The sequence below is a fragment of the Ambystoma mexicanum genome, chromosome 2p (assembly GCF_040938575.1).
Source record: "Ambystoma mexicanum isolate Mex_15411 chromosome 2p, UKY_AmexF1_1, whole genome shotgun sequence".
In the NCBI taxonomy this organism is placed as follows: Eukaryota; Metazoa; Chordata; class Amphibia; order Caudata; family Ambystomatidae; genus Ambystoma; species Ambystoma mexicanum.
In genome coordinates, this window is record NC_090923.1 from 164,662,915 (window position 1) to 164,688,114 (window position 25,200).

Consider the following 25,200-nt stretch of genomic DNA (forward strand, 5'->3'; position numbering starts at 1 on the left):
CCAGATCCCCAGGAAGATCCTCGTTGTAGTCCCACACACTTGTGAAGGAGTTTGTTTCTCAAGGGGCTTTTTTTTCGGTCTTTCCCGCTGTTGAAGGCACCTGCCCCGGCATGTGAACTCAACGTAGTCCTGACAAGACTCATGGGGGCACCTTTCGAACCTATGCATCAAGCCCCACTCTCTCGTGGAAGACGGTGTTCCTTGTGGCCATCAGCTCTGCCAGACGAGTGGGTGAGATCCAGGCCCTGTCTTGCAAGCAGCCGTATCTGACTTTCCACAAATCGAGGATGATGCTGCGTTCACCACACATTCATGCAGAAGGTCCTGTTGGAATTCCACCTCAACAAGCCTTTGGTGTTGCCGGTTTTCTTCCCAAACCTTTTGTCGCTGGCGGAGAGGACCTTGCATTCGCTGGACGTTGCTCATGCCTTGAAATTCTACGTGGCACGCAGTTTTCAGAAGACTTCTCAATTTTTTGTGAACTTTGGACCTAGGAATAAGGGGAATGCCTTGTCCAAGGCTTCCATCCCAAGATGGCTCTCCTGCTGCATCATACACTGTCATCAGCCAGGCCCCCGAGAGCCCACTTCACCAGAGCGTTCGCTGCCACGACGGCATTCCTTTCTGGTGTGCCTCTGCTGAGACATGGAGGTCCATGCATACCTTCATGGGGTTCTAATGCATCAACAGGGAATCCAGGAAGGAGTCCAAGGTCGGTCAGGCAGTGCTACGCAACCTGTTCATTTGAGGTTGTCTCTTCCAGGGGTAAGTGTGAATTGCTCTGTTGAGTCTTGCTCCCTCCAGTGGTTGTGTAATGTGTATTGCTGTGTAATCGTTATTCATGAGCATGGGAATCCATGCCAGACCCCATGCCGGAGAAGGTTTAAGTTACTTACCTGTAACTACTGTTCTCCAGCATGGGTCTGGCATGGATTCACGTGCAAACCCTTCCTTCTGGCCCCTCTGCGGCTCTTCCTGGTCATTCTGACACTTTACGTGCTTACCAAATCTGAAGATGGCTGCTAGAGGCGGGGCTTAGGGATAGGACTGTCACTGGACGGGGGAGCCATACAGTTTTAAAAGTGAAAGTGAAACTGTTTTTCTTTTTACAGACCATTCCCAGCCTGACAGGGAATATTCATGAGCATGTGAATCCATGCCAAACCCATGCTGGAGAACAATAGTTACAGTAAAGTAACTTAAACCTTTTCTTTATCTTCTCCTTTCATATTTGACAACACTGGGTCGCCTTCTCCTCCAAGAACTGTCACGAAGAAGGTTGCAGACTCTTGAAACTTGATATGATCTTTTCTTGCAAGGCTTCCAGACACCATTCCCCTCGTTATAGTATTGTGATAATGTCGCTTAGTGTCCCATAGGTGTAATCCTCTTTCTCCCACTTTCCATATACTGTTGGTTTCAGGATTTCTTCTACCCTACGAGGACCCCCAACCATAGGCTCAGCCACCCATATACATTTAGGGTCTTGGCTGCAGCACTCCGGTCGGTCGCAGGCTTTCCTGGAACTTTCTCTGCTTCGCTGGCGCTCTGGGGCTCTTCTCAGTTTGCTGCAGCACCTCGCCAGCTTCTGACACTGTTTGGTGTTTTTCACCAAGTTGGACCACATGAGATACACCCGCTGCTGAGTACCACCCCCAAGGGGATTATCAGGTAGCAGCCTCACCTCCCTGGTCTCATGGGAAGGGCTCCCCTACAGAAGCAGTGATGACATCCTGGGATTCATCCTATAAGAAATCAAGAAACAAACAAAATGCAAGTTTTCAGGAGAGCTATAAACACCCTGGGAATTGTGAGTGGTTTTGAAAAAGCCTGCAAAGGGCTATATCCCTGGAACTGTGTGTTGTAGAATAGGGACTTCGACAAAATGTAGTCCTAACTTAAACCCATGCACTTGTATATTGTTGAACCTCCATCCACACACCTTAAGCCTCAGCTATCCCTGTGCATGTCATGTGTTGAGAAAATAAGTGAACCTTACATTTTGTTTGTCGAGTGTCTGTTGATCCTCAGTTATTTGCCAACAATATTTACCTATATGAGCCATTCGTTTACCTGTAATTTCATTGTAGAAATAATATAAATACATTTAACAAAGACAATAGCATTTGCCCTGTTTTGTGATGTTCTCCATTGATGAGCAGAATGGATGTTTGAACATTAATTCCATGTATTTATATGGTATATTTATAAGAAAAGATGTGGTGCTACTTGCTGACACTAAAACCCAAGTGCAAAACTAAAGAGGTAATGGCTGAAAGGTTTCAAATAAATCCTAACCACTGGCATCGCCCTGGGCTACCCTCCAGACATTTTTCAGCTTGCCATGCCCTTTCTGAAGCAGGTTAAGTGGAAGGGATATAGAATAGTTGCAAACTTGGGAAAGGGGGTTGTCAAATGCAGCAATATTATAGGATTTTTCTTGCTTAAAAATATTTAACTAATGTAAGGTTCCTTTCTATAGATCACCCTGGAATGACGAGTACAAGCCAGATTGAAAAATTCCAAGAGAAGGCACAAATGGAGTTACAAGATTATGTGCAGAAAACCTATCCAGACGATATTTACAGGTATGACTTTAATTATTTGTTTTCTCGGTTTGATTCTGTGTTAACACATACTGATGTTTCTTGCATCCACCAAGAGGAATCGCTGAACATTCTCCCTAATTGTCTATAATTGTCCTTTGAGTACGAGAGATTATGACAGGGACAATGTGCATCCTCATCACTAGCAACTAGTATATACTAGACACACACTCATAAAATTAAAAGTATTTTGGGGATACTATAAAACAAAAGATTAACCAATCTCAATTAGAAAGCTGTGCAGCAGTGTTAGAAAGATTGCCTATTGGACCCCTGGTCGTTTTGCTTATTTTCTAGCCCTGTCTTGGGGTTTGGAGGTCAGTAAAACCTTCTGCTTTACCTCCCTTGCCACTTATGCTGATTCCCATGGGGAAACAGACTATGACTTGTATTTTTACAATTGCACAAATCACCTTGAAGGATACTTTGAATCCTTATAACTTTTCATCTAATAGATGTTTGGTTACTTTGACAATGTGCCTAAGACAAGCTGTTTTTGTGATGATTTTCCTCATGGTCTTTTGTATTTACCATGTATGGCTACTAAAGGTGGCTAGCACCCTAAAATGTCAGTGCCACAAAATGCTTGCTTGCTCTTTGGCCATCTTGTCCTTTGGCCTTCTTCCTGCCTTTTAAGAGGTAACCCGTTTCCTGGTGAAAGCTGCAGCTTTTTGCAGGCAAGTGGGCTTTGTGTGTATATGCAAGTGGAGAGGGTGCTCGAACTGTCTGGTCCCAGTCCACATCCTCTGGCGCCCGAACGTCTTTTGCTGGACACATGTGATGACCAGTGGTTGTCCGGAATAGGACAACAGTGTGGGGGTGTTTGAATGTTGCAGATCGTTGCCATTGGTGGGCCTGGGCTAGCTCCCAGCCGGAAGCTTGGATAAAAGTTGGTCTTCTACATCTATTTGGCAGATCATTGTTGGAACGAACACTTGAGAAGAGCAGCCTGCTGATGACTCGAGGAAGTCTCCTGCAGCTGACCAGCATCGACTCCAGCGATTGGCTCGATGAAACCCTGCTCCTCTTCCTCATCTCACTTTCTTTATAACAGGATATATTGGGTTACTTACCTTATTTGTAGTAAATACTTGCATCACTTTAACAAACTTTTAATTCATTACCACAGCCCACTGCATCAGTTCTGGAATACCTTCCCTGGAGAAACCATTTTGGAACTTGTGACTTTTTGGGCACAAGGCCCCATACCTCTTAGGGCTGGACTTCATAAAACAGAGGGAACTATGTTGTGACTAAATCTAACTGTTTTTCTTGTATTTAATTACTTACCAGTTTACTACGAGTAGCTGATATTATTTCTAAAGGGGAATGTGTAGACATGTGATAAATGGTTTTTGATTACAATACTTACTTGTGATATTATGCTTGGTGTCTTTAGAAAAACCTAATAAATAATTGTATTTCTTATACTCCCTGACTAACTTGAATTATTGGTGCTGTTCTTTGTGGACTCATTGTAGCCCTTGACCATCTCCACACGTTTCCCGATGCTGAACATTGACTGCTCTTCCACCTTGATTGGGTTTTGGTTAACCTCTCAATGTCTTCTTCCCTGTTTACTATGAATAGGGTGTCCTCCTCCGTTCAGGGGTGATTCTAGAAATCCGTATTAACAGACAGGAAAAGAAGAGAGAAAAGAAGAGAGCATGAAGAGGGAGAAGGAGTGCATTCCAATGTTTGGGGGCCAATAGGGAAAAAGAGCAGAAAGGAGATTTAGCGCACGAAGGAAACAGGACAGCAAAAAGGAGATTGTGACTGAAGAGAGAGTGAAAGGAGGTGAATAGAAAAAAATCAGAGGAAAGATAAGTGGGGCCAGACCATGGAGACACTTAGGAATTAGGCAGAGACAGTTGAATAGGAAGCACGATTGAAAGGAGAACCACTCGAGTGATACAAGTGCGGGGGAAATGTACACATGAGGGGAGAAGATAAGATAAATGGAGGAATTATAGATACAACTGAGAGGAGCCAGATGGGTAGCAGAGCGGTCAAGAAGAAGAGAAGAAGAATAGAATAGTCAAAAAAATAAGAGACAATTTTCATGGCCTTAAAAAAAAGGAAAGACTGCACCTTCTGAACGTTAGAGAGCTGAAGGAGGCAAGAATGGGCAAAAGGGGAGATATGAGAGGAGAAAGTAAGGAAGCAGTTGAGAATAACATACAGGGTCAGAGCAGATGACGAGATATTAAGAAAAGTAGGAGGAAAAGAGATAGGAAGCAGAGGCAGAGGGGGAGGAATAGTAGTGGCATGAAAGGAAAGAACCCAGATCTTGGAGCGGTTTAGATGGAGATAATGGTCTGCCATCCAAGATTGAATAGCAAGAAGACAGAAAGTAAGAGCAGAGTAAAGAGAAAGAAAGAAAAAGCTACTTATCGTTTGCATAAAAGTGGCAAGAAAAAGGCCAAGAGATGACCTAAGCAAGAGTTATTGTTTAAAGAGAATAGGAGTGTGCCTAGAACTAAACCCTGGGTCACCAAATTGTAGATGGAAAACGGCTGATGTTTGCCCCGCCCACGAGACAGAGTATAAACGATTAGTGAGGTAGAAGTGGAACCAATTTAAACCAGAATCCCTAAAACCGAGATAGGAGAGTGAATGAAGAGTCATCAACCATGTCAAAAGCTGCAGACAGGTTGAGATGCACCAGAAGAGAGAATTGATCAGAATAGGGAGCAGAAAGAAGAGAGTCACAGATGGAGAGAAGGGTGGTTTCCGTAGAGTAAAAGGACACAAACGAGATTGGTGTAGGCAGAGAAGAGAGCCATTGTTGAAATTAGTAGAAACTTGTGACTAAACAATTTTGTTATGTGCTGATCCCTTGGTGCATGAATGCATGATGTCAAAGTTGAGAATGCAGAGTCTGTGTCTGGAATGTTTAGGTGTGAACTTGGTTCCAACCCAGGCAGGTGGAAATGTAAGCCTGGGTGGTGGGTGCCAGTTGGTCCCCTTTGTGGCTCATCCCTGTTCCTGAGCTACCTACCTTGTAATGTAAGTGAACTCATAAAGGGGGGCGTGGCTTGATGGCCGCGTAAGAGTACGTGTTCACCAAGAGCTCCCGTGGATCCGACATTAATCCTTCAAAGAGCAGCGTTCCAACATGACCATGTATGGCTCCAGCACACCTACAGAGGCGTGAATACTGGAGACACAAGCAGAGCACAGACACGGCCTGATCCGCAGAGATACGGGAGAATTACAGCTGCCAGAAGATGAACGGGTCCCGGGTCCCAGAGGGGCACAAGATGGCAGTCGGCAAGCAAAGGGTTGTAAAGTGATTGCCGCCCCGCAACCAAGGTGGAGGACCAGCGCCATGGAGATCGGGCCTGCCGGGTCCGTGTGAGACAGCAGAAGCTCTGTGTGCATGTTGCCATGGGAGGAACCAAGCAGAGGGGGGCCCCGCAGGACCAGGAGGAGGTGACCAGGGCCCACAAGAAGTGGAGTTCGGCGTGGGACCACAGCGGCGCTGGCAAGACGACGCCGTACGAGGCGGGGGAGGACCGCCTCTGAGTTTGTAATGGCCGCAGAGCGTTGCCCAGCTGTGCAGATGCCGCCCCGGATTTGGCGCCTCTTCCACTAAGCGTCGGGCCCCCGGTGCTTGGACGCGGAGGGGGCGGAATAGGCAAGAGGCATCGGCCCCCTATTTAACCTGTAATGCAGTTCGGGGGAAGCGGCGGCACCCACTCTATATTAGCACGGCAGCAATAGATGGGCCGATACCCACTGAGCTCGGCAGTGACAGGACCATGGAGCTGGGGCCAATGTAACGTGAAAACATGACTGCCTGGTGGGAGGGCCCTCATATGACACTGGGAGCCTGAAGAGACACTTGCCTGGCCTTAGACCCTGGTATGAGGCCGGGTCCCTAGTGGATGTGCAGCGGGCGCACTGGTACGCGCGCCTGCAGCGGTGGGCTACATTGGGGGACACAGGCCCGTGGCACTGCACCACCCACAGCAACGGAGCGGCACCAAGCCGCAAGCATCGGCTGAGCGGCAGAAACCTGAGTGCCGGGACCCACGGACGTAGGTGGGCTGCACTTGAGCTGGTGACACTGGGAGCCGGATGCCAGGTAGAAGCCATGGGCTCAGCCCACTGCGGGAGTTGATGTGCGGGTCCCCAGCGTAGCTCCAGGGCCCCCACTCAATAAGTCACGTCGGGTGGGAACGCCAGCGGTCCGCTGAGCTGGAGCTGCAGCCCTGAGGGGACTATATGGCCCACACAACGGGGTGGATCACACCAGAACTTGGGGGTGCATCGGCTTGAAGTCCGAGCGGTTCGGGCAGACCTGCTCTAACACGTGGGAGGACATAACCCATTCCAGGAGTGCAATAGGCAGCCGGCTGATACCTGCGGCACGGACTGACCGGGCCCTAACACTAAGTGCCGCCTGACTTTGCCAAGGCCGGAGGCCACAAGTGGCTGTGCTCGCCCTCATTTCACTGGTGCAGCACGATGTCCAGTAAACCTGTTAGACCAAAGGGCAGGCAGCCCACGCTTGATGACTATGCCAAGGAGTCGCCAGGGGCAGAAGGGCCCAGGAGTAAAGACAAAACTCCTGCGGGGGACACAGACGCGGCAGGCACGAACCAAGAGGTGCTCGCTGCGATTGCAGACCTGAAAGTGGCCTGGGAGACCAAACTAGAATTGGCCATGACCGAATTGAAAGCGGCACTGGAGCTCAAAGTCAGGGCGGTGCAGGAAGAGGTGAACCTTCTTCGGTAGGATTTCAGGAAACTGGCGGAGCGCACTGGGGACTTAGAAAAAGAGATGGCCCCAAATACAGCGGACTGCGCAGCCCACAAATTTCTGATGAGGAGGCCGCAGCCGGGAGCCCCCCCGAGGCCAGTGATAGCCAAGATCCTGAATTACCGGGATCGGGAGAACATTCTCAAATTCTTCCGGAAGGGCGGAACGATAGATAGGGGGGCAGCAAAGATAACCGCATACCCCGATTACACCTTGCAGGTGCAGCGCAGACGGATGAACTTTGGGACGGTGAAAAGAAGATTGCCGGAAACAGGCCATAAGTATATGCTGATCTACCCAACCAGGCTGAAAGTGTTCCACAGGAACAGAACTCTGTTTTTAGAAACCCTGTAGGCCCCCCGCGTTCGGTCCTGCCTCGGAGTGTCGAGGTCAGGACCCGGCAGGGTGTCACCGGACTACCGGTGACTTAACTAAACTGAACGTTGTTGGGGGGGGGGGTGAGGGTTGGCTCTTCAGGGCTCCCGCACTGTCATCTGAGTTAATCGGTTCTATCGGATCCTACATGCATGTGTAGCCTCAGCCGCACTTTCTCATAAGCCATGTCTAGCACTATATTTCAGTCCCAGTGTCACAGGCTGTGTCACCATGGGTGCCACTGCCGCATGTTACTTATCTTCTCCTTCTCACGTCTGGATTCCCGATTCTTGGGGTCAGCTCTGCGCGTCTAACCATCCCATGGCGTCCTACGGGGTTTCTGATGAGGAGGCCTGAGAACCAGGGATGGAGCTGGGCACTTGTTGGGGTTAGGTGGGGAGGGGTGAAGGAGGGGATTTTGTGCATTGGGTTGTAGTTGGGGAAGGGGGGAGTTTGATGGGAGAGGGTGGGGAATGAGCCGAATCACATGTCATCAGGAGCGATGAGGGGAATGGGGAGTGGAGGTGGGACATCAAATAAATGACGTCGGGTAGCCTTAAAGTGGTGACTTGGAACGTGTGGGGCCTCAATAGTAATTTGAAGCGTAATAAAGTAATGATGTACCTCAGAAGGATGAGGGTAGACATAGCACTATTGCAAGAAACCCACCTCACCTGGGAGAAACTGGAGGTGGTTAAAAGGAAATGGAGGGGGAGCCTCATGGGAGCCACATACTCGGCTTATGCGAGGGGAGTAATCATATGGGTGGCACCGTACGTACCGTTTCAGTTGCTCCGGTGGACGGTGGACCCGGAGGGTAGAATGGTGGTGGTGCAGGGGCTGCTGGAGAACCGGGAAGTGAGCATTATAAATCTATCTGCCCCCAATCAAGATACAGCGGTTTACTATAGGTCTGTATATGGTAAAATTAGCCCCATGTTGAGTAACGCGATCATATGGGGAGGGGACTTTAACTACACTCTGAATCCTAAAACGGACAGGTCAGACGGTAAGCTAGATAAGCCCACTCTGGCTGCTAGGGCGCTGCAGGCCCTGTTAACAGACTTTCAACTCAAAAATGTCTGGAGGCGGCTGCACCCAGCAGACAGGCAATACTCCCATTATGCGGCGCCACATGACCTGCACACGAGGCTGGATTATGTGTTTGCCATGGCTGAGATTGCAGGAGAAATGGTGGGCGCAGAATATAAGGCCAGGGTGCTTTCGGATCATTCCCCCTTGGTCGTGGAATGGCGACATCGGCCTCTTAGAGTGCAGATCCCGATGTGGAGGCTCAGAGCTGAGGCCCTGCAGGATTCGGGATTCCGAGAAGACATGAGGGAGGCGATCACTGAGTACTTCGACAACAACACTGGTAGCGTGCAATCTGAAGGAACAGTATGGGAGGCATTCAAGGTGGTAGTGTGGCGGGTGGCCATATCTAAATCCAGAGGGCTCCAAGGGGGTATAGAACGGGAACTGCAAGAAACAGAAATAGAATTGGAGGACATGAGTAGTGGCGGAACCTCCCGGGAGGATGGTGTAAGGATGAGGTTGCTGCAACAGGCTAGCAGTGAGCTCTGGGAAAGGCTATGTAAACTGAATTACAAGAAATATATGGAAAGGCAGCATGCGGGCGGTGACAAGCCGGGCAGATTGCTGGCTTGGTTATACAAAAATGAGACACCAGGACCTGTGATCAGAGAAGTTAGGGGCGAGGAGGGCCAGATCTGAGATACCCAAGAGGGAGTGAATGAGGAGATCCTCAGACACTATAAATGCTTGTATGAGGACGTGGGAGGAAATATGGATCAAGAAATCAAGGAACACTAGAAGACATAGGCCTGCCCTCTTTAGATGCCTCGGAGCGGGCAGACCTGGATGCCCCAATCACCTCAGATGAACTAGAGAAAGTGATTCAACACCTGCCCACATGTAAAGCACTGGGGTCGGATGGACTCCCCAGTGAAATTTATTAAGCGTATAAAAAAAGAGTTGCTCCCGTCGCTGCTGACCATGCTTAATGAGGCTTATGAATGCAGGAGGTTGCCGGAGTCCCTACGGGAGGCGGTGATCATCCCGCTCTTGAAACCGGGCAAGCCAGGTACAGGCTGTGGGTCATACAGGCCCTTATCAATGCTCAATCAGGACAGCAAAATCCTTACAGCTGTGCTGGCTAATAGGCTTAAGCGAGTCATCGGCAAACTAATACACCCAGACCAAATGGGTTACGTCCCAGGCAGGAACATAACCGATAATTATAGGAGACTACATCACATTATTGACCGAACAGAGAAAGACCCTGGCGAGCTGGCTATTGTCTCGCTGGATGCGGTCAAGGCCTTTGATTCAGTGAGATGGCCCTGGTTGATTACGACTTTGAAAGAATATGGGATTGGGCCGGGGTATCTGAGATGGTTTAAAATGCTATACAGCTCCCCAATCGCGAGGGTTAAGACAGGTGCTATAATCTCGGATAAATGGCGACTTGGCAGGGCAACACGACAGGGATGCCCCTGGTCACCCATGTTATACATCCTCGCGTTGGAGCCGCTGGCAGTCTGCCTCAGGCAACAATACGGGGAGATAGGGATCTGCACTGCAGGAGGAGCCCATCTTATATCTCTGTACGCTGATGACATGCTTTTATATCTACGCTTCCCGTAGGAGAACCTGCAATACGTCCTGGAGGTGATGGAACGCTACACGGTCCTCTCCGGCATACCGGTGAACCCCAGGAAGTCCAGTGTATTCCCCCTGGGGAGGTACAAAGGCACCCCACTGGGTAGCCTGCCCCTCTTGCCAATACCATGGCGAACAGAGACGTTCCGTTACCTAGGTATCGATATATACCACACGACAAGGGCAGAACACAAAAAACAACACAGAGAGGGCAGTGGAAGGCATATAAAATAGTATGGTATTTTGGTCCAGGTTGCCCCTGGCCATGATGGGAAGGGTGGCCCTGCTTAAGATGGTAGTCCTGCCCAGATTGCTACACTTCTTTGCAAACATCACGTATTTGATCCCAAGACACTTCTTCGCCAAGCTCCATAGCCTGTGCAGGGGTTTCATATGGCATAATTCTAGGAATAGGGTGGCCCTCTGGAAACTGCAGAACCCGTGTTATAAAGGGGGTATAAACCTGCCGAACTTTGAATTGTATTACTTGGCGGGACAGCTATTGTATGTGGCCAGGTGGTTGTCCGAAGAGGACACCGCGGAAGCCAGGCTGCTGAAGAAGGACCCAGCTCCCTACTTCCTCAGAGAGACAGTGTGGTTGCCTAAATTTAAGATACTAGGAATGGCGAGGTTGTTGGCGCTTGGGTGGGAGGTGTGGCGTAAAGCATGGCAGACAGTGGGAGGCCCAGCCCCGTTCTCCCTACAGGTGCCGCTAGTGGCGTTATGCGGGGGAGACCTCCAACTGATGAAAGCGGTCTGCAGATACTGGGAACCGGTGGGCATGGCTACCCTGGGAGATATATGGCAGGAGGGGGAAGCACTGGGTTTTCAGAGATTAATGGAAGATACTGGGATACATAAAGTCCAACATATTACCCATTCTAGAATCATCAAACGGGTGAGAGAAAGGTGGCCTAGGGAGGTGCTAGCGGAACAACCCGATGCCACCATAGAGATGATGTCTCGGAGGGCGGGCATGAAATATCTTGTATATATGAGCTATTGGGAACCGGGGCAGGGAAGGAGCTTCTCCAACTGAGGCGAGACTAGGAGGAGGAGGTGGGTGTGCCCATGACGGATGGACAATGGGATAGAGCCCAAAGGTATAAAAAGGTGACCCGAAATGCGAGGCTTCAGCAGATCCAACTATATGTCACTCATAGAGCATACTTGACCCCGGTAAAATAGCCATGTTCGGTGGCCCGGCAATACAGGTGCTGGGTTTTGGAGGCTGGGTTGCTGCACATGTTCTGGGCTTGCCCGGAGGTGAGAAGGTTTTGGGTGGAACTGAAGGCACGATTGGTGGACAGGGGGGTTCAGTTGGATGTGGAGTCGGCTTGCGCATGCATGCTTGGGGGCTTTGCCAGACCACGTAATCTGAGGCACATCAGTAAGATGAAGGACTTGGCCTACATCGTGGCCAAGCGTAGAATTGCTATAGGCTGGAAAGCGGCTCATCGGCCTAGAATTGAGATGTGGTGGGCAGACCTTTTGAAATGGGCAGAGGCAGAAACGGCAGCTTGGTATGACGCGGCCACTAGAGGTGGGGAAGAAGAGGTGGGTTCCCTAATCGCATGGAGGCAATTGGTGGCCTCAATGGTGGGCCCTTCCCAGGCCGCCCACGAGGATGATGACATGGAAGAGACGTTAGCAACAGTCACGCCTGAAGATGCACACGCGGATGACATGGACACAAGGGCTCAAGTTAAAGGGGGGGGTGGGGGACCGAAGAGTGCACCTTTGAAATGTAAAAGCTTGAAGTTTATTGAAGAATGTCCTCATTGTTTGTAATGTTTGGTGTGTTGTAAAAAAAAACTCAAAGTGCAGACAAATGGCCCGAAAGCATCAAGGCACTAGCACACACTGATTTAGGTGAGGAAGGAAAAAAACATGAGGTCAAAAATCAGCAGTGTCTCTAACCTGAACAGGTAGAGAGTTCCACATAGTGGGAAAAAGAACAGAAAAAGATCATCCTCCTCCTCGTACCCTGCAATAGTTTGGAATCTTTATCAGGATTTGAGAAGAGAACCGAGGTAGCCTAAGAGGCTCATATGGAACCAGTTTAGAGCAGAGATAGTCTGTGCCAATGCCATGCATGGCACGATGGACCAGGCACAGACATTTTTTTTCAAATGTTTTTATTTGTTTATTTACATGTTTTTTTTGGGTTCTGCGAGTAAAAAAAGGGGGTTAAAGAAAGGGGGAGCTGAGATGGGGGGGAACCCCCCCATTTCGAACAAAAAGCAATTAAAAATAGACATTAAAAAAAAATGCAACTTTTTTTTCTCGACATTATGACTTTCGACATAATGTCATTCGAATTTATCACTATAAACTGAGTGGGAGAACCTCGAAGCTCCAAGACCCAGTCGTGACGTCGCATTCTGTAAGATCTGCAGATGCTGAAGCAAGACTGAGGGCTATCCTAAATAAATACTGTTACTTCCGCAATCATGGGGTGAATACTGTAACAACCTTAATACATGCTCTGGTGGAAGGATCTTCCTCAACACTTATAACTTGACAAAACCCATAAACCCATCTGACACACCGAAGAAATGTGAGATTCTCTAGATCCTGAAGAGAGAAGTTTCACCACCAAGCTTTTTACAGCTTGGAGAGGCTCTGGAAGGGTCCCAAGGAGGCAGGCCAATAGTCAGCACTCCATGAGGCTCCCGTAGTAGTAGGGCCGACCAACAGTGCCTCCGTTTTATCACCATTAAGTTTCAGCCAGTGTAGCACCATCCACTCGCCACTGGCCGCCAAGAAGTTTCTAAACTTGGAGGGAGGATCTGTCACCGGAACATTTAGGCGAAAAAAGCATCTGTGTATCATCTGCGTAGGTGTAAAAGCCAACCCCATGATCTGCAATCCGGTTGGTCAGGGGACTCCGATATAAGTTAGACAACGGGGGGGATTATGCCAAGCTCTGTGAACGCCACATGCAATTGCCAACGGGAAGGATTTAAAAAGCGGGAGTGACACTGTCTGATATCACTCAGATAGAAATGATAAAAACTACAGAAGGGTGAAGCCAGTAATACCAATTCCTTCCAGATTTTGTAGTAAAATCCCATGATTGACAAAATCAAAAGTTGCAGAGAGGTCAAGGAGAATCAAAAAACGGACCAAAAATTTGCGTTTTTGCAAAAGTGAAATGTCGTCAAGCGAAATCATCAAGGACTCCATGCCCATAAGGGGACAGAACCCGGACTGAAAAGGATGAAGATGGCACTTGGCTTCAAGAAACTGGGAGAATTGTGGAGTAACTATTGCTTCCAACAGCTTCATCAACACTGGAAGGAGTGAGATGGGCTGATAATTTTCCACAAGCAATGGATCAAGGTTTGCTTTTCTTTTTTTAAGAAGCAGTGAAACCATAGCATGCTGTAAGGTTTTAGGGATCATCCCAGTCACCAGAGAGTGATGAAGAGCTGTTGTAAATAAAGCAACAGCTTCTGCCAGAAAGGCTTGCATAACAGACAGAGGAATCAAGTCTGCGGGAGAGGCTGATCTCAATTTAGATAAAGCAGACAGAACCATAGTCATGGTCACTGGAGCACATTGAAAAGAGCTGACTAACTTACATTCCGTGTTAAGTTGAGTTGCTCTGCACAGGCTCAATAAAACCAGTCCAACAGTTTCAATAGACTGCTGGATCTTACACATTTCATTACCAAATTATGAGCTGATTAAATCACACTGAGCTTGTGTATGAAGAAAATTGGCCAGCGACGATACTGGTGATGACAATTCCCTAGCCACACGGAGCAATTCTCGAGCAGAGAGTAGTAGGCTGTCAAAATGTGATTTCCATAGAACAGAGATTTTGCTGTTTTAAGGGCAGCATGATATACCATCAAAGCAGATTTGTACATTAGCTTGGTGGGGGAGCTCAAAGTCCCTGCACTATTTGCGTTCTGCCCGATGACGGGCTTGTTTGAGCAATCTGGGAGATTCAGAGTACCAGGGAGCTGAAGGTTTCAGACGACCTATAGATGATTTCACTGGTGCCAGAGCCTCAGCAGTGTAGGACTCAGAAGAGACCAGGCAGTCAGTCAATGCGGCAGAGGAGGGCATTAGCAGGGGAGGAGGAGAGGGAAGGAAGAAGACAAAAGGAGTGCCTTGAAAAGCTTACGGAACTTAAGGAGATCCGGCTCAAGCCTGAGGGGGCAGGAAGCCATTAGAGGGAGGCTCCTGCTGAAGAGAGATCTAAGCCCCACTCTCTGCTTGCAAAATCAACTGATCAGCAGAGATTTGGACCTAGAAGACCGAAGGGCTCTAGCAGAGAGGTATTTAGGGAGATGGAGTCTGATGTAGCGGGGTCCCAGACCCCAAAAACCCTTGTGGGTGATGCAGAGGGTCTTGAACTTGATCATCAAAGCCACTGGGAGCCAGTGGAGAGATTTTAGGGCTGGGGAGATGCAGACCCTGGGCTTGAGGCTTGAGGATAAGTCTTGCAGTCCTATTCTGGATTAGTTGAAGGGGTAGAAGGGAGGATAAAGGCAGATTGAGGAAGAGGCTGTTGCACTAGTCCAGTTTAGAAAGGACCAGATCTCTAGAGACATTGAGTTTCTGGGGTAAGGTGAAGAAAGGAGAATGCCTTTGAGGAGAAGCAGCTGAAAGTGGACCTACTTGGCACGGTCCGCGATGTAAGGAGAGAGAGCAGTCAAAGTTGATACCAAGGTTTTTAGCCTCACAAGAGGGTGAGGGGAGGGGACCCATAGAGGGTGGCCAGCGAGTAGGAGGAAGCAGGGGTTCCAATGAAAAGGATCTCAGTCTTACTGGGATTAAGGCAGACGGTCAGGAAGGAGCAAGGAAGAAGAGGAGGAAGTGGAGGGAAGCTTAAAGGAAAGCTGCGTCTTGTTCTCATAACACTGGAAGCAAGGAGAGAAGGTGGCGATTAAGTGGGCCAGAGGGATAAGGTAGAAGTTGAAGAGCCACGGCGAGAGGATAGCGCACTGAGGGACGCCGCAGGTGGAGAGTGTGGTGGAGCAGAGGAAACGGCCCAGTTGAACCTGGGAAGGCCAACCAGATAGAAAGGAGGTTAACCAGTCCAGTGCCAGGTCCGTGATGCCAAGGACGATTTATAACGGTGGCATATTGACTGTATCAAAGACAGAGCAAAGATCAAGAAGAGAGCGGAAGGAGAGTTGGAATCGAGATTTGAGAGCAAGTCTTCACAGGTGTTCAGGAGAGCAGTTTCCGTGAGGGGGAATGAAAGTGGCGGCAAAAGCAGCAACTGACACTTGCTTCATCGGTCGAATGCCAGAGAAGGAGACTGGCAGTGCAGGCAGACACTTAGCCGGGGGACCCAAGAGATCCAGATGAGAGGACAGGAGAACATGGTCAGACCCAGAGAGAGGTGTAGTGCGAGGGTTGGAGATGGGGATGTCTGCTAAGATGAGAGCATGCAAGGTGTGTCAGGCTCAGTGGGTCGGACCGGAGGGAAGAATTGTGAGGGAAAGAGCGTCACAGAGGCTGTAGAAGAGTCCAGTGGCCGCATCAGGAGAGTCGAGGTGAAATATTGAAGTCTCTGAAAAGGAGAAGCTTGGAGGTAGAGGCCAGGAGAGAAGATGTGAGGTCAGAACACTCTGAAAGGAAGAGGGAGACCGGACTAGTTGTCCTGTAGATGGTGGCAAGAGTCTGCAAGAATATAGGAGAGACACCAAGCCTGCAAACGAGGCATTCGAAGGAAGAGTAGGACTCAGAGGGTATGATAGTAGCAGAGACCCATTCAAGGAAGATCAGGGCCACTCCGCCTCCAGACAGGTTAGGCCTGAGCTTAGAGAGGATCTTGTAGCCCTCAGGGAGGAGTGTGTCAAAAACAGTGACGGGATGGCAGTGAACCACGTCTCAGTGAGAGCGAGGACATCAAGGTAGAGGTGCGATGTCAGAGGAATGTTTAACGGCAGAACGGGTGTTGAGGGTAGCTGAGTGAAGCAGGTTGCCATTTTTTAATGTCTTCTGAGGAGGTGTATGGGGATGTAGTACACCCGTCGGTGGTGGCAAAGGGGCCAGGGGGTTGGCAGAAGGAGTGGCAGGAGAAGGGAGGATGTTTATGGCAGACTGAATGTGCCTATCAAGAGGGAGGAGGTTTGGCTGAGAGCCCTGGGCCATGACTGGGCCATTCTGTTGGATATTAATTATGCACCTAGAAGAGGCGTAGTGTGCAAGAGTACTTCCCATCTGGTTCCACCCTTAATGGGAGAAGAAGAGAAAGGGGAGAGGATTGAGACCATATGGGGAGTCCATAGGTCCAGAGAGGAAGCGACAAAGAGGATGTCAGTGTCAGTCTGCCTGGAAGAAGCGTTTACCTGTGTCAGCGATGGACAGGCCTGGGTTGGAGACCAGGAGATCTTTGAACTTTTTTCTTCCAGGCTTCTAAAGAGAGGTGTGGGGTAAGTGATAGCGTAGCAGTTAGAGTAAATAGGAGAGATGGAGAGCACCATGGATGGAGAGGGCAGAGAGATGGAAAGGGGGGGGTATGACCCAGAGGACAATCACCGTCCTCTGGGTCATACTGCCCCCATCAAATGACAGTCCTCTCCCTAAGCCCCGCCTCTGGCAGCCATCTTCAGATTTTTACTGCATGCTTCAGTGTTGGGAGTCCTTGAGTTGCTCTCTGAGCTATTGTACGTTCCTTCTGAGTTTTTTTCATGAAAAAGGTTTGATTTTTGATTCCAAGAGCCCGGGTGAAGATTCATCGAAGTTTCTAGAAGGCCGCCTTGGGCCTACTTCGCGCCTTCCGACCATGACGCAGGAGAAGAAGGAAAGAAGTACCCTCCTCAGGCCCTGAACTAAATGCGGGCTATGGAATGTCTTTGTGGAGGACAAACATCTACAATGTATTTACAGCCTGTACCCGGACCACAAGGAGGTGGTGTGTGAGATATACCTGGGCTTCTCAAAGAAGACGACGAAAGACAGGCATGGCAGTCTGGCGGCATGGCTAAATTTGAACAAGGCCTCTGCCCTGTGCTCCAAGCAGGGTTATGCCTCATCCATGACCGGCCGGTCCGAAGAGCGGTCTCCCTCTGGAAAGAAGTCTAAGTCTGTGGAGGTCACCCCACCTGTGGGGGTCCAAGATGAGGGCAAGAGCTGCAAGTCTGAGTCCATCGGGTATGCCGCTGACGCATGTCCCAGGTTGGATAGGCCGCGATCGCCATTGCCCTCTGCCTCCAGAGCCAGCCTACCATTGAGCTTCTCTTCAAAGAGGAAGTCATCCACCGGGGCCAAGTTACGGGAGAAATTGGATAAGCCCAGGGCGGAGGATGAGAAGAAGGCCTTGCAGCCCAAGCAGGCTCTGGCGACGCAGCCAAAGTCCTTGTCAACCACTTCGCTGTGGGCACCGATACTACGAGGGTGGCTTCCACAGTACAGAGAGTATCCCTACCCCCACAGTGCGACACTGCCACAGAGGCATCAGTGAAGGCTGCAAGCACCCCTGTAGGTCCAAAGCCCTCTGTTAGTAAAACGGGGGGGGGGGGCAAGAAGGCCCCGAAACAGCCCTCCGAGGTTGGCGTTTAACCAATGGATGGCTCATCCACGGACAACAGCGACCAAGAGTCAGTTCATACGGTCCACAAAGACGACGGCGGCGCGCGGCCTAGCACTCCTTCATTACATCCTCAACCAAGGGACTTTTCCGTGGACATTTTGTCGACTCTCCATGCCTTGGTGTCAGAGATTCAGCAGAGGTTTCCCCCCAGCACCGGAACACGTAGTGCCGCAGGCTCCTGATCAGCCTCCGTGTAAAAAGAGAAACCTCCAACCCTGCGTAGGGCCCCGACTCCCCCGGCGGACCCGGAGACGGGTGCTGGGACGAATACGGACGGACGAGGAATAACCACATTTGGATGCTCCACATAGTCTCTCCACCAGAGGAGGTGGGATCATTCCACTGCATGATCTCCAGGGCCTCCAAGCTCTATGAGAGTCCAAACAATCATGGAGGGACTTCCCGGGGATCTGGTGTAGCGTGAGATAGCCGCCAGGTTTACCTTGATGGATGTGTGAGCCAGTTCAGCTTTTGCCAAGGACAGCAAGTATGGAAGGATCTGTGGGGTCGTGACCCTCAGAGGGGTAATCTTCTGTGACCGGCACCACATAGCAAAATGCTTCCACTTGTGGCCGTAGCACTTTAGAGTCAACGACGCCCTGGCTTTTACACGGACTTCCCTGCAGTTCGCTGGCAATTCATAATCTCTAAATTCAGTTTTACTGCCATTGCTGGGACAAGTGCTGAATGTAATCATGGGTCCTATCACCCTGTCAGACAATGACCCCTTGCAGCAAGAAGTTAACTGGAAAAAGGGGGGCCACTTACTAAATGACACAGTGATCTGCAGCGAGCTACGAGAAGCCACTAGCAACTTTTTCCCGGAAAATACATCCCCAGAGGTGCAGGAGGCGGTAGAATGGGACGTCTTCAAGGACAACCAGACGGACCTTGAGGAGCGCTTAAAAGGGATAATGGAAAGAATGGAACCAGACAAAGGGGCAGCAATCAGGAAAGAGTACAGGCTTTGCAGAGGGCAAATCGGTGTCATGCAGAGGAAGCAGGTCGAAAAGTCACTACTTTATTTGAGACAGAAATACTACCTCCACGCAAACGAAACAGGCAGGGACGCGGCAGGCGTGATACGTCGTACCTCTACGAAGGGGGGCAGGTAACCACGCAAACCGAGGAGATCCTGCAGGCATTCACACAGTTTTACGCCACTATGTACACCTCAGTTAGGCCCGATGGAGACCTTCAAAAGGCCTACCTAGGCTCATGCCACCTTTTAAAAAATGTAACCACAGTCAGCGAGCAGCCCATGAGGGGGCGATCTCAGAAGACGAGGTACGGGCGGCAATCAGATTGCTGCCGGCAAATAAAGTCCCCGGCCAGGACGGGTTCCCTGATATGTTCTATAAGGCACTCCAGAAGACATTAGTCCTGCACCTGACCTCTATGTTCAACTCCTTCTCCAACATGGGCCGCATCTTACAATCCATGGAAGAAGCCAAGGTAGTCCTCTTCCCTAAACCTAATAAGAACGCCACCCTCTGTAGTTCCTATCGTCCTATACCCCTAATAAATCTCGATGCCAAGATCTTCACAAAGATCTTGGCCTTCGAAAATGGACAAACTAATCCCAGACCTAATGCACCCAGACCAGGCAGGCTTTGTCAAGGGCAGACAGACGTTTAACAACATTAGGCGCATTTCCCACCTAATAGAGAAATCAAACTGGTGCGGTCTGAGGGCAGGTGTCTTGGCTCTAGATGCTGAAAAGGCATTCAACCGGGTCGAATGGTCATTCTTGTTTTCTGCCATTGAAGCAATAGGATTTGGCCTGACCTTTCTGCGCTTGGTTAAAGCCAATTACATCTCACTGCAGATCCGGCTGGCCATCAATGGGTGCCTTTCGACCCGATGGGGATCTCAAGAGGAACAGAACAGGGTTGCCCCTTGTCACCAGTCCTATATGCAATCTTTCTAGAGCCCTTTCTAGCTAGAATTAGACAGGAAAGGGGAGTAAAGGGGATCGCCTTCAGGGGGGAGGACCACAAGGTTATGGCGTTCGCCGACGACTTACTGGTCATAATCACGGACATGGCTTCCTCACTCCCGACGTTAACGACTCTCCTTACGGAATTTGGCAGGGTGGCGGGCCTGAAGACTAATGCCCAGAAAACTGAAATAATGAAGCTGAAAGGGGACGGGACAATTCCCCAGATCCACTAGATGCAGGACAGTTTGCAAGGGCAGAGGGATCCATCTGCTACTTAGGAGTGAGGTTGACTCCTTCCCTAGAGGATATGTACCAAGCTAATTATCCGCAACTACTGGAAACATTCAAAGTGTGGCTGGGTGAAAGGAGGCTCCTTGGCATATCCTGTATGGGCCGCATTAGCGTTCTCAAAATATTTCTCAGCGGAGCTCTATACTACTTTCAGGCTCTCACCGTTCCGGTGCCCAATAGCTTCTTCAAAGCCTTGAACAAATTGGTGCAGAGCTACATATGGCAGGGGAAAAGTCAGAGGGTGGCATGGAACGTCTTGACAGCCCCCAGAGAGGCCGGGGGAATGGGCGTCCAGAACTTCAAAATGTACTACCGGGCAGCCCAACTAAGGGTAATCACAGGGAACCCCGATAGCATTTGGCGAAGAATTGACAGGGCAGTAGTGGGCAGACCACTCGAGGAGGTGTTGTGGTATCCCAGAGCAGATAGGCCCTCCAATGTGTACAAAATCAGAATAACCGCCATGGTGGGGAATACATGGGACGCGCTGGTTAAAGAGGCGGAGATTACGTCCTACCCATCACTGTTCACCCCCCTTTTTTCGGTACCCACATTTCACACTGTGGTTGGAGAAAGGAGCGTTTGCTAGGTGGGAAGAAGCGGGATGCAACCACGCAGGGGACATGATGGAGGGGCAAGAGATTAAAACATTCCAATTATCTAAACAAACCATGGGGCTGAAAGAAGACAGGTACCAGTACACCCAGCTGATGCACTGGCTCTCCTCACAACACATGAGAAATTCTGCTGCTAGAGACTTCACCCCACTAGAAAAGTGCCTGTTAACGAACACCAGGAACAGGCAAGTAATCAGTAAACTTAACAGATTATTCACCACACCAAAGGCCCATCCCCAATGGCCCTATATGATGGAATGGGCGGACACTACTGCTCCTAATCCCCGAAGAACAGTGGTGGGAAGTGGGGCAGCGAACCCCTAAGCTAATGAAAGGGATGCAGATTAGGGAAATGTGGATAGAATCCTAGTTCTGTGGCATCTGACCCCTGAAAAACTACACAAAATATACCACTCAGTTTGGCAAACCTGTTGGCGGGGGATGTAAAGAGGTGGGCACATGGCTCCACGTTTGGTGGTCAAGAGATGAAGGATATCTTCGGTCCCCCAGTGCAGAGAGAGTATGGGGAAGCTATGCTGGGCCTGAGCGATGTACTGGAAACGCTATTGACCAAGCCACAAAGGAAAGCGAACATAGTCCTGAGCGTGGCAGCTCTCTCACTAATTGCACAAAAATGGAAGCAGACCACAATTCCCAACAAACAGGAATGGATAGCTAGAATATGGCACTACACATAATTGGAATGGGTCACATATTCCATGTTGTATCTTGTAGGTGAGTTTCGCATGCGTGTGAGGAATGTGAAGTGTGCGCATGAGTGGACGGGGATTCTTGCAGCTGGGAGTTGCGTGCATGTATGGAATGTGGGAGGCTGTGTGCGTAAAGGGAAGGTGACGGTTGGAGTTCAGTTGGGGACTTTGCCTGCCGGGTGGGGTCCAGTTGTTCTCTCCTCTCATGCTTGTTCTACTTGATGTATGGTATAGGAGACAATAAAGACCTATAAGCCTTACTTGCTCTCTCATTATTGTTGAGTAGCCACTTTGCCACACTGGTGACGAGGATGGGATGCCGCCGAGGAGGGAGCAGTCCGCCGAGAGGAGAGTGCTGCCCTCCATCGTAGTAACCCCACCCGGCAGGGCACCTGAAGACTTCATCCCTAGATCGCTGTGTGTCCAATCAGCAGTTCTGCGCGGGTGGACTTCTAGTTGGTTGTCCGGTTGGCTGCAGCAGGGTATGCGTGTGCCCCTGGGTCCAGTGCCGGATTCTTCCGACGCCATCGTACTTGTCCGGTTGGCTGCAGCGGGGTGTGCGTGTGCCCCTGGGTCCAGTGCCGGATTCTTCCGACGCCATCGTACTTGTCCGGCAGGCTGTAGCAGGGTGTGTTTTTGTATGCCCCGGGTCCAGCACCAGAGACTTGATATTGCCCACTCCGAGGTGTTTGTCGGACGGCGAATGAACTATTGCCTTTCCATCTCCGAAGACTGTGCTCCCCGGTCTGGGTTGAGCGTGGAGCCGTTCCGAGAGTTGCGACTGCTTCGTTGGTGAGGCATCAGATGGCGTATGAACTGTTGTCCTTCAGTTACCGAGGCCTGTGCTGCCCGGTCTGAGTTGAGCGTGGTGCCGTTCCGTCGTTGGGAAGGAGGATCCTACAGCGCGGCGGTTCATGTTGAACTGGGCGGGGCAATTGTTTGGCGCAAGACTCCTAGGGACATGGCTAAATCAGAGGGTTGTGTTAAGGCCTCTCCTGGCGCTACAGTGTCTGAGTCGATCAAAGAGAATTTGGGAGATTTTCCACATGTTGGTGTTTCTTTTCATTGCGCCTGCGCAAGCTTGGAGCGCAACGTGTCTCTGCCCGTGGAACGCAGCGTGGCCCTGCGTCTGGTTACTGGTGATCCTTGCAGAGGGGTGGGTCACGGCATTGCGGAAGCAGTGTCTGTGCCTCTGCTACCCAGTGTACGTTCGGACAAGCACCAACGTTCTCACGAGGAAGGTGTTTTAAGGGAGAAGTGCCTTCATCTGTCATCTGCTGGTGTCGCACATGCCATAGGGGACGTGGCTATCAAGAAGTTTTCTGGAGTGAAGAGGCTGTTGGCGGAACTGAAAGTCGATGGGCTGAAGAAAGTTTGTACTCATCAGTGTACTGTGTGTGGACTGGGAGGATCTATTCACATGGAGTACTGCACATCCTGTGATGCGCTGCTACGGGAGTTCAGGGAGTTGGATCCCAAGATGGTTGATTTGGTGGGCAGTCATAATTTAGAAAAAAAAATGTCGACAGACAAAAATGTCCACAAAAAAAAGTCGACAAAAAAATGTCGACTTTCGTTTTTTTTAATTATATATTTATTTTAGGGGTTCGGGAGTTAAAAAAAAAAAAGGGAAAATTTTTAAAAAAAAATTTAAAAAAGGGGGTTGGGGGAACCCCCCCATTTCGAAAAAAAAATGCATTGAAAAAAAGTCGACATTTTTTTTTCGACTTTTTTTTCGAAATTATGACTTTCGACATTTTTGTTGTCGAAATTATCGCTATGAACCGGTTGATTTTTATATTCGTATAAACGATCTTACCTTATCTGAAATGTAACGTTTTAACTTGTTGTTTCTTCCTGACCAGGATATGTGTGTGTGTTGTGTAGTTCTGTTTTTGCATGCCTGTCCGTGGTGCGTGGGTGTATATCGGGGGTTCCTAGGGAATTTCGCAGCATAACTTTGTGCTTAGTTGTGATTATTAACTTGTTTTTCCTTCTAGGTATGGACTACTCCTTTTAAGTGCCCCTTCTTGTGGCCATTTCTGGACTTGTGGGAGGTTGTTGGGAGTGTCATTGTATCAATGATGTCTGGCCACGTGTTACTTTGCTATGGTTCCATTTATATATGTATTGTGATGATGCTTTGTTGCTTTCACACCAATATTTATGTATTCCAGGTGTACTGGGTGTGTGTATGTATGCCAAATTGCCGGGTGGGTTGGTACATGTGTGGTTGCGGCCATTGCAGCGTAATAGCCTTTGTGTGTGAAAGAGTCGGAGGTGTCGTATGTTCATCCTTAGAGGTGTGTGAGTGAATTGTTGGAGAGGGGTTAGGTCACCTCTCTTTGTGGTCCGCAATGTTGCTTCTAATTGCCGGGTGGGATTTTAAGCTGTCGTTTGTGGGTGCAGTTTAACTCTGATTGCTGCGTGGTCAGTTGCCATTTCTGGTTGCAACTAGGGCATTTCTGGTTGCTAGGGGCATTTTGTTTACCATACGTTGTTTCCCTAGCGCCTGATGGGCTTGTGGATGTAGTGGCTGGGGTTATACGACGTGGGTTGCTACTTGTCATGTGACTGTGTGGATGTATCTCAGCCGTTAGTTTATTTTTGGGCTTCTCCTATGTGTGCAGGATTCCAGCCGGGCTCTGTGTTACATAGAGTATTTTCTCTGGGTGTCATTTCTCTAAGGGAAGGAGAGGTTTTTATGGAGGGTGTAGTGTTGTAGCGTTTGGAGTCTATGGTTCTGTTTAGTGCGAGGGCACGGTGTTTATCATGGGTGAGTTTTGCTCCTGTTAGTTGTGCTTGCGTTAGGGGCATTGGGTGGCCGGTTGGGTCCATTGTTCCGGTTGTCTGTGCTCCGGTGTGGCAGACTGCCACCCTAGGCAGACAGGATGCCTGGGGTGGCAGCCTGGGTGGAAGGAGTTTTGTTGTGCACAGGTTGGCAGGTTAGCATTCTCGGTTCGGGATGTGGGGTTATTTTGTTGAGTGTTGGCTCACCTTGTTTTTCCTGCGGGTTGTGGTGCATTGGGTGGCTGGTCGGGCTCAGTGTTACGATCGTCTGTGCTCCGGTGTGGCAGACTGGAGGCCTGGGGTGGCAGCCTGGCCGGAAGGAGTTTAGTGTTCACAGGCGGGCAGGTAGTGATTTGAGTTGATGTGTTGGGTTGTGTTCGGGATTCTAGTGGGTTTCCCTGTGGTCTTTAGCCCTATCGTGGTTCTATTTTACTTGGGTTCAGTTTTCTTCCCTTCTCTTTTGCTCCTTCTTTTTTTCATGCTTGGTAGTCTGATTCGAATGTGGGTGTTTTTGCTCGTAAGAGAGTCTAAGTTGTTTTGTTTGACTGACGGAGGGAGAAGTGTTGTATCTTGTAGGTGAGATTCGCTAGGTGAGATTTGCGTGCGTGTGAGGAATGTGAAGTGTGCGCGTGAGTGGAAGGGGATTCTTGCAGCTGGGACTCGCGTGCGTGTATGGAATGTGGGAGGTTGTGCACGTGAAGGGAAGGTGACGGTTGGAGTTCAGCTGTTCTCTCCTCTCATGCTTGTTCTACTTGATGTATGGTATAGGAGACAATAAAGACCTATAAGACTTACTTGGTCTCCCGTTATTGTTGAGCAGCCACTTTGCCACATTCCATTCAAGGAAACTTTTATGAAA

The 25,200-nt window shown here is 49.7% G+C and overlaps 1 protein-coding gene across 4 annotated transcripts in view; it reads left to right on the top strand.

Annotated features, from left to right (window-relative positions):
- Nucleotides 1–25,200, top strand: part of NR2C2 (nuclear receptor subfamily 2 group C member 2) — an 818,284-nt gene that overhangs the window by 745,971 nt on the left and 47,113 nt on the right. For all 4 annotated transcript variants that reach the window (XM_069643419.1, XM_069643421.1, XM_069643422.1 and 1 more), the window contains one exon: nucleotides 2,483–2,588. In XM_069643419.1, coding sequence (XP_069499520.1) covers nucleotides 2,483–2,588 — 106 coding nt within the window. The remainder of the gene's footprint in view (nucleotides 1–2,482; nucleotides 2,589–25,200) is intronic.